Source organism: Mus pahari, chromosome 8, assembly GCF_900095145.1.
Source record: "Mus pahari chromosome 8, PAHARI_EIJ_v1.1, whole genome shotgun sequence".
In the NCBI taxonomy this organism is placed as follows: Eukaryota; Metazoa; Chordata; class Mammalia; order Rodentia; family Muridae; genus Mus; species Mus pahari.
This window is the reverse complement of record NC_034597.1, coordinates 107,488,686-107,506,052: the sequence shown is the minus strand read 5'-3', so window position 1 is coordinate 107,506,052 and position 17,367 is coordinate 107,488,686. Positions and strand designations below refer to the sequence as shown.

At 46.0% G+C, this 17,367-nt stretch overlaps 1 protein-coding gene across 1 annotated transcript in view; it reads right to left on the bottom strand.

Moving 5' to 3' along the window:
• Positions 1 to 3,891, bottom strand: part of Rap2a (RAP2A, member of RAS oncogene family) — a 28,614-nt gene extending 24,723 nt beyond the window's left edge. Inside the window, exon 1 of the mRNA XM_021203132.1 lies at positions 3,301 to 3,891. Within this exon, the coding sequence (XP_021058791.1) occupies positions 3,301 to 3,614 (314 nt within the window). The 5' untranslated portion in view covers positions 3,615 to 3,891. The remainder of the gene's footprint in view (positions 1 to 3,300) is intronic.
• Positions 3,892 to 17,367: the final 13,476 nt, after the last annotated feature.

The window sequence follows — 17,367 nt, the reverse complement described above, 5'->3', positions numbered from 1 at the left end:
TCTCCAGTGCCCTGCCTGTCACCATTCTCTCCACTGTGATGATAATGGGTAAGTGTCTGAAGCAGTAAGCAAGTCCCCAGTTAAACGCTTTCTTTTATAGTTGCCTCTGTCATGGTGTCTCTTCACAACGACAGACTAGTGACTAAGGCAATGGCTCAGTGGGCAGAGGTGCCTGCCACACAAGTCTGCCTACCGGAACCCAAAACAGGGGGGATGGTCAATTTGCCCTCTGACCTTCACATGTGTATCACTGTACATGTGCCATGGCCTCTACACACAGACATAATAATGAAAATGTTTTTTAAAAATGAGGTTCAGAGCAAATGAATGAGACATGCCAACCTTTGACCTCTGCATGAATGCACACACAAGTATGCATGTGTGTACACACACCTAACTCAAAAAGAGATAAGGGCCCATTTTAATATTTTTAAAAAATGAAACATTCTAGACCATATCAATAAAGTGAGAAGCTCCATCTCTATGCTATGTGTGTTACACATTCATTTCCCTGCCTTCCCCCCATAAGATCTCCCCATAAGGGAAGCTATTCCACAAAACCAACAAAGTATTTTCCTAAGACTAATTTACATTGTTCTATAGCACTCTTTGTAACAGGCAAGGAATTTCAAACCGCAATTACAAATATGAATTATTTCCTCCAAGGCTGCAATGATATGTCACAGATAAAACCAATGGAAGTCAGAGAGACACACCTGAAGAGTGACAGAAAGGACTTCTGCCTTTTCTGCGCATCAGCGACCACATGGGCACCCACGTACACATGGCAGCATGTCACCCTCATGACACTGGGAGGGGATGCTATTTTCCCTTTCACAGAAAAGGAAACTCAGGCCTATAAAGTAAGTATTTCCAAAAACCACAAACATCTAAAAGCTATGAACTCTACTATGGTACCTATGGCAACCAAGCACTTGCATAATGTTTAGTCCTAACAGACTGTGAAGATGCGGCATGGGAAAGTAAAGTGTCTGACTAGGTTTAATACTGAGTGGCACAATAAAGTGATAATGCTTTATAGTTAGTTGGTCGAAGAAATGTATTATTAGCTGAAAGACACACCTGTGTAGAAGAGGCTATATGAATTCAGAGATCTTAAAAATTCTCTTTGTCAGTAATTGGTGAGTTATCAAGCCGTAGCATTTCAGTTATGCCAACTGCACTATGGCACTGCAACTAACCCCCCAAAACTCTTGTATATCATATGTAAAGCAGACAGCTGGCACACAATGAGCAGAAGATGGAATTACTGAATACTTCCTATAGCAACTGAGTAGTTAAGGAACTGGTCCCCCAAAGAGTAGAAAATGCACTAACATAAAAACCATGCTTTATCTTGAGAGGAGTTACGTGCCCCCCACGCCAGGTTTGAGTATGCCTTTATACACTGTTGTACAATGTGAATAACCTACATCTCACCCGGACCTGGAAGGCAAATGATGAAATTAGTTAGGGTGAGGTACAAAAAACAGGACATAGAAGTAGGGGTCCAAGTAGCTGGACATGGACCCTTTAATCTCAGTACCCCATGGCAGAGGCAGGAGAATCTAATGGATTTGAGGTCAGCCTGGTATGAATGGCGAGTTCCAGGACAGCCAGGACAACATAGAGAACCTGTCTCAAACAAAAAGGAAGTGGGTCTGGAGAGGCTCTCATGACACAACATTTACCCCACAAGAAAACGCTGCTCAACTCAGCTCACCTCATCACTGCTCTTCTCACATCAAGAGCTGCAACTAGCGAGTCTGGGTGAATAGAATCTCAGCCTGCAGTCCTGGGCTGAGGTGCCAAGGAACTGCTCTAGTAAATAAACTAGCCCATCGTTGTAACAGAAATGTGAGCTACACGGAGCCAACAGAAACTACAACGTGACATGGCCCATGCCACTGGGGATCTTAGCTTGCTGCTTCTGCACAGATGTGTGGGCATGAACTGGGTGTGAAGGTGGGACAGCTGGAGCACTTACATCGTTATCTGTAAACAACTTCAAGACAAATGTATTAACATACCCACATGTGTGTACCACAAAAGGAAACACATTTCTAAAAAATAACACTAGAGAGGTTAAGGCTACCAGTGTCACCAACTTTGGGAAAAGATCATAATCCTATCCACTGCTCTGTGATTTGGTCTAGTCTGGCTGTTAACATGCATACTCAAGTAGCTGGAAGCAGGCACTGAGGAGAGGGCATTTCCTCTGACCTCCGTACAAGGGTTAAAAACCCACCACTTGGAAGGAATTTGTAAGTATTCCCTGAATACAAATAACTTGCTCTGAGCTCTGAAGTGTGTAAACCCCAAATGATGGATAAGTGTGATTGTTTCTACCTAAACCTTCAATGTGACTTCAAATGTAGCTACAGGTAGAATAATCCTGGAAGACTGTCAGTAGTATTAGTTTATACGGACCAGAAGGAGTGTTATCAGTAAAGAACAGAACTCTGCAGTGACATGTTAGACGTTCAGTATTTAAAAGGCTAAGGGGAAAATGCATAGCATCAACGTAAGAGAGAACAAACACTGAAAGCATCCAGGTCACCAGCCACAGCAAAAACGCATTCTATGAACACTCTACATCAGGAAAAAGCTGGTTTGCTGCTTTTTTTCCCCATTAACTTTAAATTAGCTGATACACAAGCCAGAGCTCACACTAAACTTCTGTTTGGTTTCCAAGAATAGCCTCCTTCCTTTTTTTGTAAGGGGAGGGGGGGTGAAGAGGCTAGCCTTTAAGAGAGAAAGAGAACTGAAGCTGCACGCTCTCAGCATAAATGTCACAAGCGTGCTTCTAGACGCCAAGCCTACTGAATGTTGTGTGGTCTTCAAATTATTTGCCAATGTGTCTTTAAAGTTTTGCACTAATCCATTTCTGCCAACCTCCTGGCAACATTTAATCTTTTCCGCGACGAGAAAGGTCCCCTTAACTAGTATTGACACTGTCACAAGATATGTATGTGCAAATTTTGGCTGTCAAACCTCTTAAGGGTGTATTTAAGCGCGCGCTTCACAGGCGTGCCTACACTTAGCTCCCCTTTCCCTAGCGCCCACCTACTCATCCCTTCTTTCCTTGCAAGTTTCAAACTTTGTTCTCTCTGGGGTCCAGAAGAAGCGCTACCACTGTCCTGGAGACAAAGGGCTAGGCTGGGGGTTAACAGGATGCCCAATTTTACTTGTGAAACAAAGCCCGCAAATCTGAGCCCCTGGAGGAGGTGGTGTAGCCCGGGCGAGCCAGGGGCCGGGATCACCGCAGTCACCGAGCCCCGTGTGCCCCGCTCTGCTCACCGCTTCACGCGGATGATCTGGTCCCGCATGGGCTTGATGTCCTGGAAGCTCTGCTGGTTGACCAGGCTGTAGACCAGGATGAAGCCCTGGCCGTTCTTGATGTACAGGTCCCGCATGGACGCGAACTGCTCGGTGCCCGCCGTGTCCAGGATCTCCAGCACCGAAGGCGACGAGTCCACCTCGATCTCCTTGCGATAGAAATCCTCGATGGTGGGGTCGTATTTCTCAATGAAGGTGCCGGTCACGAACTGCACGGTCAGGGCGGATTTGCCTACCCCGCCCGAGCCCAGCACCACCACTTTGTACTCGCGCATCGTCCCTGCGCGGCCGCCGCCGCCGCCGCCGCCCGCGACATAGACCTGCGCCCGCGCGCCGCGCCCCGACCCCGCGGCCCCGCCGCCCTTACGGACTCGCCGGCTCACGGCCGCGGCAGCGCCCCGGGCGCCGGCAGCAGAGCTGCAGCTGAACGAGTCGCGCGCGGCCCTGTGAGCGGGCCAAGCCGGAGGACGATGCAGCCCCGAGGGCGCCGGCAGCAACGGAGCCCGACCTCGAGCCGGAGCCGCCCGAACCGCGGGCCCGCAATGCCGCCCGCCCCGCCCCTCGCGCCTCCACGCCCAGCTCTCGCCGCCGCCGCTGCCGCCGCTTCCCTAGCGCTGGAGCGCGCGCCCGAGCCCAGCCGCAGCGCTGCCCGGGGCGGAGCCAGCCTGGTGGGCGGGGTCTAGACGAAAGCCCACCCCTCGCGCCGTCGCCTAGCGACCGTCCGCGCGCTCCAGCGAGGACCGGCTTCCGCGACACCCGGCAACACCCAGCCCGACAGGCCTCCGTACTGCGTCTGCGCGCTCTCCTCCGCCCGAAGGCGGGCAACGTCAGACGCCCACGCTCGGGGGTTTGCGGGAGGTGACAGTGGAGGGACCATGGGCTTAGGCGTGCGCGCCGTGCTTGGGGACCTCACTACGGGCCGGCCTGTGGCCGACATCACCCAGGCTGTTGGCCTTCGGAGAGCTTTGGCTTGATCTCCTTATACGTAACGACGTGAGCCTTAAGGGCCGCCGCCATGAGTTACACAAGCAAATCGAAGCTCCGCTAGTCCGTGGCGCCCAGGCTACACGCAAACCCGGTCCGCGCCCGATGACGTCACCGGTCCGCCCTCTAGCCCCGCCCCCGTTGAGTTAGACGTAAGCCGAGCTCCTCCCTCGCGCTGGTAGACAGCCACGGGCGCCTGGAAAACCTGGAGCGCGGATCCGCCAGCCACTGTCGAGAGACCCCAGAACACCTCGGCAACAGCCTGCGGGGGTGTCTGCGCGGAAGCTCGGATTCACTGTAGCCAATCAGGTCGCGAGTCCGGACTCTAGACTACCACTCTTGACCAATGAAAAGGCGTCTCATCTTGTTGACCAATTGGTGTAAGACCCAGCGATAGACTCCCCTCCGGGGTCTGGAGGGGCTGAGCATTTGCGCTTGCGCACGGTCTGATAACCAATCGTAAGCCAGCTGTGGAGTGACGGAGGGGTGGGCGGAGCCAATCAAAGCTGTCCCGGTGCTCCGCCTCCTAGGTCCGCGGTTTGGAGACAGCTCAGGGCTGCGGGGGAACTGGGAGGGGCGGGCTTGGAGCGCCCGACCCCCCGGTGTTCTGGCACAGGAGCGGGTTGCGTTGGCAGATAAGAGGGATGAGTTCTGTTCTAACGTCGCCTCCGTGGCATTCTGCCTGGAGATGGGCATGGAAGTGGTGGCAGAGGATGCGGGCTGGATCGTGGGCTGAATCGAGAAAACTGGGACTTTTGTCTTCAGGGTGAGAAATTTTCCGGTCCCTCAGGAGACGTCCATCTGGCAGCACTTGCTGTGGTCCTCTGTTCGTGCCTCCTAAAATGTGTGTTTTCTACCCCGTTGTAAACCAGCGTATCTTTGACCCCCGGATCTTCGTCATACGCTCCCAGCCACAATCGCAAATACATGAAAAGTTACACCCTCTGCAATAACTGGTCGTTATGACAGCCTTCATTTAACCATGTCCTTGAAATGACGACTCTGGCCATAACTACCTCACACTTTTCAGAAGGCTGTATTTTTTTTCAGTTCTGATTTCCTACAAGGTCATTGTAGAGTGGATTTCGGTCTGGGTTCTTCTAACAACAGAACATTCTTTTGCCATCTTTTCTGTCACTTGTCAAAGTACAAAAATGTATTCTGATATAGAAGTCCCCCGACTGCCTATTGTTTTTGAACATTTAAGAATTCCATATGTTTGAATTACCTAGCTACAACGTAACTGCAAGTTTTTATTAAAAACAATTTTTTTTCTTTTTTTGGTTTTTCGAGACAGGGTTTCTCTGTATAGCCCTGGCTGTCCTGGAACTCACTTTGTAGACCAGGCTGGCCTCGAACTCAGAAATCCTCCTGCCTCTGCCTCCCGAGTGCTGGGATTAAAGGCGTGCGTGCGCCACCACACCTTGTCGAGTTGAAAATGTCAACTGTGTCTCTCCTTGCTACATATAAGTGGACGCTTGGTTCCAGGACACCTCCCAAACCAAACACCTGCAAATGCTCAAATCCCGTATATGAAGTGGCAAATTTGGACTTAGCCTACATGCTCTTTTGTACATTTCGGTTCTTTCTAGATTCCTTGGAATGCCTAATATACTGCAAATGTTAGACTAATAGTTGTGATACAGTCCTTGGGGGGGAATGAATCATTACAAACCTACATGATCAGTACAGTACACCATCCCCCAATATTTTTGAATCACTGCTATTTGGATGCATGGATACGGAAGGCTGCTGATATAGCTCGGGCCGGTCATTACTTCTCGGTTATGTACTATGGAGGTTTGAGAACTTGAAACTTAGAGAACAGGCAGTGAAGAAACTGTAGGGGAAGCATCAGGAATGTCTCCCGGGAGTCAAAACTGAAGAGGATCTGCTCTCTCAGTCTAAACTACTCATGTAAGGGAGTGAACTAAAGTTGAGGGAGCTTCCCTGTGTGCTTCATGTCTGAATGACTTTGACAGCGATGTTTCAAGAGGCTGAAATAGGTAGTCAGTAGCTGGATTTTAGAAGTGAGGTTTTCTGTAAAACAGGCTTTGTGGTGATTACTTCTGCTCCGTAGAAGCTACAGTTTTCCAAGGAAAAGCAGAGTGCTTCTGGTACAATTCAAACTGTGTGTACAGGTGATAACATTTTCAGGTGTCACGGGGATTAAATACAGCCTAGAAACTTCACATGTTGTTTGTGAATATGACAGCCTGCATTGGTTGCTTTTCTCGCTGCTGTGGCCAAATACTTGACAGAAGAAACTTAAAGAAGGAAAAGCTTGCTTTCACCCATGCCTCACAGGATAGAGTCCATAGTGGTTGGAATGGCTTGGCACTAGGTGGCTAGCTGCCTGTGGCCAGAGCGGGAGGCTGTCCACTCACATCTCTGACACTCTGGAAGAAGGGAGTCCTGAATCACAGTTCTCCTCTTTCCCTTTTTATCAGTCCAGTACCCTAGCTTGTAGGGTGGGTGGAAATGCGTTCAAGGTTGTTCTTCCCTACCCTCAGCCAGTCCTCTGGAAAATCCCTCACAGACATGCCCCAGAGTACCCCACTGTGCCCTGGGTGCATTTTCATCCTGTCCAGTTGGCAACTGAAAGTAACTATTGGATAGTCTGTGCTGTCTACTACATGGTCTATCTATGCACTGTCTAGGACATAGTCTATCTATGCACTGTCTAGGACATAGTCTATCTATGCACTGTCTAGGACATAGTCTATCTATGCACNGTCTATCTATGCACTGTCTAGGACATAGTCTATCTATGCACTGTCTAGGACATAGTCTATCTATGCACTGTCTAGGACATAGTCTATCTATGCACTGTCTAGGACATGGTCTATCTATGCGCTGTCTAGGACATGGTCTATCTATGCGCTGTCTAGGACATGGTCTATCTATGCGCTGTCTAGCACATGGTCTATCTATGCGCTGTCTAGCACATGGTCTATCTATGCGCTGTCTAGGACATGGTCTATCTATGCACTGTCTAGGACATGGTCTATCTATGCACTGTCTAGGACATGGTCTATCTATGCACTGTCTAGGACATAGTCTATCTATGCACTGTCTAGGACATAGTCTATCTATGCACTGTCTAGGACATGGTCTATCTATCTAATACTGTGTGGAGCTGAAAATCTAGATAGGACAGTGATTTGGGGTGTGGGTTGTCTTAGGATTTTGGATCCAGGAGCTAAGCAAGTCTTTTTGCAATCCCTAGTTCCCCCAGAGTTGGGAGTCTGTCAACTAAGGTAAGCATAATAAAAATTGTCATAAAGTTGTAGGTGGATCGCTAGTCACATCACCTAGCATTTCTCAGGCTTTTCTCCCTGACATTTCACCAGCCTTTCTACATTTTCATCAGGTGTAAAGATGGCAGCCTATGGTGGTGTATCTGTAGTCTGTCTGTTTCCCATTCTGACAGGCCTGTTTTTTATCTTATGAAAGTAGTTGTTTTGTTTGTTTGTTTGTTTTGCTTTTGTGCTACCAACATATAAATAAAAAACTATGAGCAGGAATATATTTTCTTACCTGTTATGGCTTGGATGAGGGCACAGTCTTGGTTTGTGGTGGCATGTAGACTATTGCTTGAAAAGTGAGTTGCTATAATTAGAAAGATGTCAGGGTAGAATGTGCTGGTGTATAGCTCTAGTCCCAATTACCAAGATTTCTAAGCACAAAAGTGTTCAAAATTCAAACTGGCCTAGGCTACATGAGTTCAAGGCCAGACTGGGAAACTTATCGAGGCCTGTTTATAAAGGCTAAGGTTCTATCCCCAGTACAAGGATAAAATAAAATTGAAGATTAGGGTGAAACATTGGTGTCTATATCCTGATCTTAATTATGTTTGTGTCTATGTCTGTATAAGTCATGTTCCAACTGTGATTCCAGAAGCTTAAGTCTTCAATCATGTGTTTGGGGAAAAGACAAAAGAAAAATGTGATAAGAAATTCAGTTTTGCCTCAGATGTGTGAACCTGCGTGACAGTGGAGACCGAGCACTGAACACTGTCACCACAGGGTCCCTTTGGCTTTAGAAGTGTGTTGCTGGGAGAGAAAGGAAAAAAAAATGAAAACTTAATTTCTCTTCTCTCCAGTGGATCTGAAGGGGGATCTCTCACCTATATCCAGATATCCTCAACTGTCACACTTGTGTTACCATGGAAACCCAGCCAGCTTCTTTCTTTCTGCAAAAAAAATGTTGAAAAGGGTGGAATGAAATGGAAATGTATTGTATTTTCTGACTTTGTGAGTGCAGCCAGAAGCAAATAAGCACAGAATTTGATACAGACAAGCCAGCCTGAAGGACACTGTGCCTGGACCAGGGTTTCCTGCTGTTTAAACCCTGACTCCTCTCCCTCCCCACTAAAGCCTGCAGTCTCCTGAATCCCAAGCAAAAGGCCACCAAGCTCTGGTGACTATAAAGGGGATGGGGAACTGTCTAGGCCTCAGGCTTCACGCAGCTGAGTAAAATCTGCAGACAGGAAGCATAGAAATTGAAGGGTCAAGATAAACACGTTCTTATGAAAACTTAACATCCTGGTGCTCTTGAAAGGAAAAACTAGAATGCAGACACAGTGTACAAGAAGTCTGAGAAAGAAATCTGTTGGATGAAAGAGTAACTATTTCAAGCAGCAGCTTAAGGAGGTCGTTTCTGAACAAGAAGGCTTGATGGTTAAGGGAGAAGGCCTGGCAGATCTTAAGAGATGGGGATTCTGAGGGAACAGGGCAGCAGAGGGCGTAGGGCAGTCAGGGCACTCCCACTCCCACACTTTCCCTCTGTCACTGCCAGAGAAGCTGGGCTGAATCGCACTGCCCATTAACAGCAGAGTTTCTGCCTCTGCCATGGTTATCCAGAACTGGATAACGTGCCCTCTTCTCATGCTGATGGCGTCTGGGATTCAGGTCCAAGTATGCAGAGGCCTCATGTTTGATCCCACAGAATGATGCTTAGAACACAGCAAGTGTCTGATGATGTTACATCCTGTAAACATGTCTGTGCAGTGCAGAGGCATTGCGTTCATTGGAAATCTGCTCCGCTTTCTGCATTCAAGGGATACGGTAGGAAACAGTTGACCCAAAGAGCTTTATTCTAGCCTGAGAGGTAAATGTTATACTACCAATTACCTCTGGAGTAGCATAAATTAATGCAGATAAGACAATATCAGATTTAAAAGGGTGTGTAATAACAATATAAGCAATGAAATATCATACAATATATAAAGAATTAAAAATGCAGAAATAGTTTCCTGGGGCCTGATAACATTATATATAATTCATACAAGAATTTATAGAGGTCAAGAAAATGGAGACTCAGGAGCAGCTTAGTCAGAGGTTATCTAAGGTGAGTTAGCATGGAGCCCCATGCTAAAGGAAGTGGTCAGACAGCTGCTTGGTGGATAGAAGCAAAGGAGAAAGGGGGAGGGGACCTAATTATTTTTCTTCATCAATCAGTAAAACACTAAAGCAATTTCTCCTCACACTTGTAGATTTGCTCCAGATTGTGTGACTGAAGACAGTCTCCTGTGTGTTGCCCTCCCTTTTCATGTCCCACGTCAAGTCCTAGGATTTCTAATGCAAAAACGGTCAAAATTTCAGGCTTGCCTAGTGTATCTCTGGGGATGGGCTTTGAGGTTCAAACACACCAGCCAGACCAGACCCAGTGTCTGTATCTCCCCCAGCTCCCTCTCCCTACTGCCTACAGATCCAGACCAGACCCAGTGTCTGTATCTCCCCCAGCTCCCTCTCCCTACTGCCTACAGATCCAGATACAGAATGCTCATCTGCCTCTCCAGCACCCTGTCTGCCTGCATGCTGCCATGCTTCCTGCCATGACAAAATGGATCATGGGCTAAACCTCTGAACAGTAAGCTAGCCCCAGTTAATTGCTTTCTCTTATAAGAGTTACCGTGGTCATGGTGTCTCTTCACAGCAATGGAAACCCTAAGACATGGTCAATCCCCAGTACAATAATAAAATAAAATAAGTTTTAGGTGAGATGTTGATGTTTATATCCCGATCTTAATCATGTTCATGCCTATGTGTATGTAAGCCCTATTCCAATAGTGATCCCAAAAGCTTAAGTTTCTCTCATGTGTTTGTGGGAAAGACAAGAAAATGTGTTAAGAAATTCAGTTTTGCCTTAGATGTGTAAACCTGCAGGACAGTGGAGACCTAGCGCTGAACACTGCCACCACCAGCATCTTTGGCTTCAGAAGTGTGTTCCTGGGAGAAAAGGGGAAAAAAAGGAAGGGGGACCTCTCACCTATATCCAGATATCCTCAACTGTCACCCATGTTGCTTTAAGTTGTAGAAATATGCAGGCAAGGACCTAACGCCCAGCTTCACCTCCTGGGTTGTGCGAGGGATTGTTTTTATGGTTCTTACCTAGTTCTTTGGTTGAGTGTAGAAATTACCTTCTTCAGTCACTCCATAGGGAAAATTCAGAGACTAGAAGTCTCAAAGCAAGATTGCAAAAAATATATAACACATATAAGAAGAAAATGTATATCAAAAAGGACTGGGAATGTGGCTCATTCGGTAAAGTGCTTACACGAGGACCAAAGGCTTTGATTCCTGGGATCCATGCTAAGGTGCCAGGTGTGCTAGCACACATGCATGAACCCTAGCCTCAGAGCCTTTACCGCTCGATGACTTCCAGTCTAGGAAATAATTCTGCCAGAAAAAATAAGTGAGGCAAAGGTCAAACTGTCTGAGGAACATCATTCAATGTTGTCCTGTGGCCTCCACAGTCTTGTGTGCACTCATGTGCATTTGAATTCTCAGACACATGTACCCACACACAAACATGCATGTGCATACACAAATATATACAGAATGCAAGGCAGAGTACAAGGCTGTGTTTGAGATCAAGGTATTGTTCAAGAAGAGTGGTTTATGCTGTGGGAGTCATAAAAGAATTCTCATAATGAACTCAGGGCCATTGAAAAGAGAGGACTCACACTTTCACAAAGCAGAAAATGGAAGAGTAGAGTACCTGGTGACAGGCAAGAAAAGTTTCTTATGTACTTATTATTCCTGGTAGCTGTCCTGACATGCATTATGTAAAAATGAAAAGCACTTGATTGAAAAGCATTTCAATAAACTAGGAAATCTAAAGATCTTTTTGCATAAATAATGTCATTTTTTAAAATGATTCCTTTTGAATGCCTTTTGGTATTGTGTTATAGAAAAAAATCTCTTCAACAGCAATAAGACAAAACTGTAAGGAATAACACGTTGTAAATAAATGAATTGTTTTATGAAAAAGAAGCTGATATAATTGTAGAGGAAGTTCAATCAAACCGAGTAATAAGCATCACAGGTTTGTTTCCTGTTGTGTGGTAAACGTGGTTGTAATGACTTTTCTAGTGTTATTTTCTATACCTAACAAGAATACTTTAAAATCTCAGCTACAGCAGGCATATGAGCACATCCTTTATGACCAGGGGTACAATTTACTGCTCAGCTTTTGTGGCCCGAGTGTAACCTTGAAGTGGTTGGCTCTCTGCAGCAGTAGCATGTGGGAACCATGCATGCAAAGGGCTCTGCTCCATAGTTGCTACATCTACATCAACACTCATTGCCCAAGACATTGTGGAAATTCAGAAAATATTTGTCAGTAAATGAATAAGTGGACTATGATTTTGCCTTTAAAATCTAGCTTTTGTATACAAAAAAAAAAAAAAAGATGAAAAGGAAGGAAAAAGAATGGTGTTTTTTTTTTTTTTTTTCTTTTCCAAATCTAGGTGACAGAGAGATAAATATTCTGTATAGCTGACTGACTCAAGAATCAGTTCCGGGGACTGAAACCCAGGACTGCGCCGACAGTGTGGCTGCCTGCCAATAACGGCTGCCTGATATGGGCTGCTGCTTTTGCTGAGAAGCACTGGGTCCTCACTGAGGCCCGCAAGGTAGCCGAAGTGGGACGACGGTCTGCTATGGCTGCCTGCATTTTGTATCCATCTCCTTACTTCAGCATCTGCTGTTAATCACTTACAGGATGCCTGTTCCCTTGACCCCACTTTTCTCCATTCGTGACTGAAAACCGAGGGAAGCCCTGTTGTAAACCTGTAGCCACAGCAGACTCTCAGGACAGGAAAGCCTTTCAGGACAGATACCCCACTGGCCGCTCATATCTCGGCAGTCCGGCTTTGGGATAGTGGCCTATGGCGATGAGGTTGCGTCCTGGAGCAGTCCTGGTCATCTCCTGGGGAACAACTTGTCCCCTCAAGCCTCATGCTGTATGATTTCTTCAGTCCACCTTGCAGGTTTGGGACAGGGGATTGACCCAGAGATGTAGAGCGAAAGGCTTGAACACCTCGGAAGTGGGAGCCAGTGATGGTAGGAAGAATCACACTGAGCTGCATCTGGGGGCAGTCGGGGTTGATGCCTGGTAATCTCCTTGGCATTTGGATTAGTGTACCACAGTGGTCCAGAGACCAGTGGGCTCATTGCACTCTCAAGTGCTTTTCTTTGTTTGTGTGTCTCTGGTTAAGTCTGATGATACATTTGATGTGCCTGACACCTGATGGCATAAACAGTAGACTTCCCCCCATCTTTCCCTCCCTCCTTTCTTTCTCTTTTCTCCCTCGGTTCCCCACATCTGTTTTTCCCCACCCTTCTTTAATTTAACTATATTTCGCTCTACTATGTGTCTTGGTAAATTCGAGTGCAGATCCAATGATATGGACGGCTCAGCCTCTGGTTAAAGGCACCCGCTATTACCCAAGCCTGAAGACCTGCGTTCAGTTCCCAGGACCTGTAGGGCAGAAGGAGAGAACTGATTCCCACGGGTTGTCCTTTGACCCCCACACGGGCTTCACGGTAGTCCACGCCATGGACAAATAAAAATGAACAAATTTTAAAAATTAGTGTATCTTAAAGTTTAAAAATCTGGTGGTGGCTTTTAACCGCTGTGTGTTGAGTCACCCCACCTTGACATTTGCCCCCGTCTGGGGAGTAGCCGTAGAAGCTGCCAGACTCCCAGAAGAATCCTGGACAGGATGCAGTGACTCTGGATGAGACACAGCCGGACAGCTGCCTGGTCGCACTCCTTAAACTCACAAGCCCCTTAAAGCAACCCTGAGTGTACAGGTGTAAGAATATGTGAGAAAGTCTGTAGGAAGACATAAAAGACGGGGCTTTACACGACCTCAGCGGCTACTGCAGTTTGGCTTAATGCCAGAGAGGGGATGTGTTAAGTTCTGGCTACTCCACGATGAGGGCACAGGACCCAGAAACACAGTGACCAGAGTGTGAAGGAACACAGGTCACATGCTTCTTGGTGGGAGTTCTATAGCTAAGACTAGGGAAGGGGTCCCACTAGAGCCGACTGGGCGAGCTGTTTCCCTTAGACAGTTGTTCATGAAATTCAGGATCTATTGGTGTCTGGGTGTGGGCCAACGACTTGTCTTCTGCAGTTCCTGAGTAACTGACTTCCTGGAACACTGAGCTCCATTTAGGGCCTTGGATTGTGGGGCAGAGTTTTGAATAGATATATAAAATGGGTCTATAAATCAAAGTTATTGATAATAAGTCACAAATGTAGAATTATATTGTTCGGTGCATGCATATTTTTACCATTTAGCAAGGACGAGTAAATGTGTAATAATGAGATAGATTGCTTATTTATTTTTACAGGGAAATGATACTACAGGATACAGACCATCTTTGATGCTTTTCAGAGTTACTGATATTTTGATTTTCTAACTGTCACTGTTGAGAAAATCAAATAAATATGTAGTTCATAATGGTTAAAGCATATGTAGGAACATTTTAGAACTTTGTGGAAATTCTGTCTAATCCTGAGCCATAATCCATTGAATTAATTTTATATGACATTCAAGTGAGTAATTCAAACAGCAATTTTAAAAATAAAGAATTTGAACAAAATCAAATCCACATTATAATAATTTGACACATACTGAGGAGTAATAATAGGAAGATATAAAAGCCTTTATTTTCCCCCAATTAAACAATTATGTTGCTGTAAGACTTAAGATGACAGACACTATTCTTAAAAAAAAAATCACACCAACTTCTGTTTCAGTTGAATAAATGTGATTGATCTGATTAGGTAAAAGCAAACCAACAGTAACAAAAGATTATCATGGCAAAATTCACTGTTTAAATAAATCATCAAGAACAAAAACAATAAGAGAATTTGCAATAATAGCAATAGGACAATTTGTAAAAATCTTAAGCGTGTTCTTGATAGTTTTAGGCCCTTGACCGTTTCATGAGCTTTTCCTTTTCATGGTTGTTGATGCTTAGAAATCAAGGATGTCTGGATTCCAGGACTTGGGCAAGTGGCTGAGGAAGTATGAGTCTGTCCTCTCCTGGGAGCCTCTCCTCTCAGGGCAGCCGAGGGCTGGTAAAGGCAGAATAGGACAGCTTAGAGGACGGAAACCGGTCTGCAAGGGGACTCCAGCAGGAAGAGCCAGATGCCAGCAACCAGGGCAGTCACAGAGGATGCAGCCTCCTCGTGAGTCCACAATGGCTGCCTGGTTGGGGCGCGGGCACGATGCTCACAGATCATACAATGTGATCTGCTTCGGCACAGAAGTCTTTAGAGGCACAAGTTGAGCATGCTAAAATGGCATTTCTACCTACTCAGAACATGATACTTCTGCGTGCCCATATGCTCAACTTATTTTCAAGTGTATTTGGGAGAAAAATGGAAAAAAAGAGATTCTTGGTACTGGAGCCCTGGAGTAAAATGCATCTGATCATTCATATCTCTGTCACCTTTGAATATACTTTTTAAACTGGCTTCAGAGAACCCATGTGTGTAACTCACGTATGCCTTGGTACAGAGAATGTCACGGTACATCATTCTGAGCTCATGGGACAGCCTGGTGTATTTGCCTTTAGCAGCTTAGAGCTGGAACCCAGAGGACTAGATATTTGAACTGGGGCGTAGAGAAGTCTGTCTGGAGAAAGCCTTTTAAATGTAGATAACTCTTAAGGGATGATGACTTAGAGAAATGTCAGAGATGTCGGTTCTCAGCACATCAGCGGTGGTGGTTCACCTAGTCATGGAGGTGGCATCTCTCTGCTAGAGAGCTTTCTTCATGAGGGGATCGCTCCCCCAGTCCAGCCATACACTGGATGTTAATACCAGAGGCTCCTGTGTCATCTGACAATGACAGTTATTCAGCTGCCATGTACTCTCCCAGCCTCTGGTGGCAATCACATTAGAAATAAACCACTTTCTATTGTTATTTGGTCAGCACTAATTATATATTAAGGTCCAACTATTACTCAGATCTAATTGCATCTGACCACAGTGGTTTTTGGCATCTTCACAAGTCAGTGTTTGAGGTCCTGCCAGATGCCCAAAGAAGAAAGTGTGTCAGTTCTGGGATAATGGAATACAAAATGAAGCCATCTGGTCCCACCTTCAGACAATATCTAGCTTGCTCGGAAAACAGGTGGCCTTCACTCATGGATCCATGGGTAGTTCCATACTTCCATACCTGCAATGAAGGGGCTTGGGGCCTTCCACATGGGAACCTAGGTCACATTAGCAGACTTGTCTCCAAAATAGCTTTAGAATTAATCAGTTTGAAAAGAAAACTCAGCCGGGCAGTGGTGGCACATGCCTTTAATCCCAGCACTTGGGAGGCAGAGGCAGGCGGATTTCTGAGTTCGAGGCCAGCCTGGTCTACAGAGTGAGTTCCAGGACAGCCAGGGCTACACAGAAAAATCCTGTCTCGAAAAACCAGGAAAAAAGAAAAAGAAATAAAACCAAAATGAAAGAAGGAAAATAAAACTCTTAACTCATATAATTAATTACCCAAAATTGGACAGTTGTGAGGGCAAACCATGATGCTATTAAGTAAGCCTGTGACAGCAGTCGCGGGAACAGACTTAGGCCAGCTGCAATCGGTTATGGATAGTTTTATGCTCCTTGACTGAGATGCTCAGCATGGGTTCAGGCATGGCCTTGGACGTACACTGGGGTCCTGTGGCCCAGAGACAACCTCAGCCCCAGTTGCTTCTTTGTATTCTAGGTCTGAATTTCTTCTCTTTCTATATGCAGGTGGGTTTTTTTCTTCTAGCTTCCATTCTTGACCCTAATTTTATGTATTATTTGTGTGTGTGTGTGTGTGTGTGTGTGTGTGCACATGCACGTGCACACACGCACATGCATGTATGTGCATGCAGCCATGCCACAGCGATAGGAAACAACTTGAGAGGGTCAGTTCTCCCTTCCCACTGTGTGGTTCTTGAGAATTGAACAAGCTTGGCAGCAAGCCTCAAAGCCGTCTTGCCAGCCCTGACTTTGATTATAATTATATTTGATATAGATAACATTTTATAAGTGTTTGGAATGGGAACAAGAGTTTCTCTTCATAACTTTAGACTCTGGAATTCAGAAAAATAAAGATTTAGCTTCTGATGGATCCTGTGACACAGCATCTAATGTCTGTCAGGAGCAGAAATAACACACAGGAAATAAGAGCCAGTACTAAAACTCTGGGCACCCAGAGGTTCGTCAGGAACAACAGAACAGCAATCTTGCTCTGAAATATTTATATCCCAGATTAAATCTAAGGCTATGGTGATTGTGAGACCTTTAAACTCAGGGAAGGAACTGGCGTTATTGTTTTGTCGTATCAGTTAGCTTTCTGTTACTCTGCAAAATATGAGAGGCAGCTAACTGAGAAAGAAGGAATGTCTGCTGTAGTTCACAGCTACCGCTAGCTGGCTCTGCTTGGTTCATGCTGAGGCAGAGCAGGACATCATGCTGGAGGACTCATGGTGGGACAGGGCTGCTCTCTGCACAGTGGCCAGAAAGCAGTGGGGTCCCTCTCAAGTATACATTCCTATGACCTAATTTCCTTCCAGCAGGCCCCACGTCCTGAAGACTATCCCTTCCTGTAGTGTCACAGAATGTAGACCAAGCCTTCAGCATATGGCCTTTGGAGTCATTTAAGAGTCAAGTCACAATACTGGAACTATTCACAGAGGTGGGCTGTTGTTTCTCTCTCTCTCTCTCTCTCTCTCTCTCTCTCTCTCTCTCTCTCTC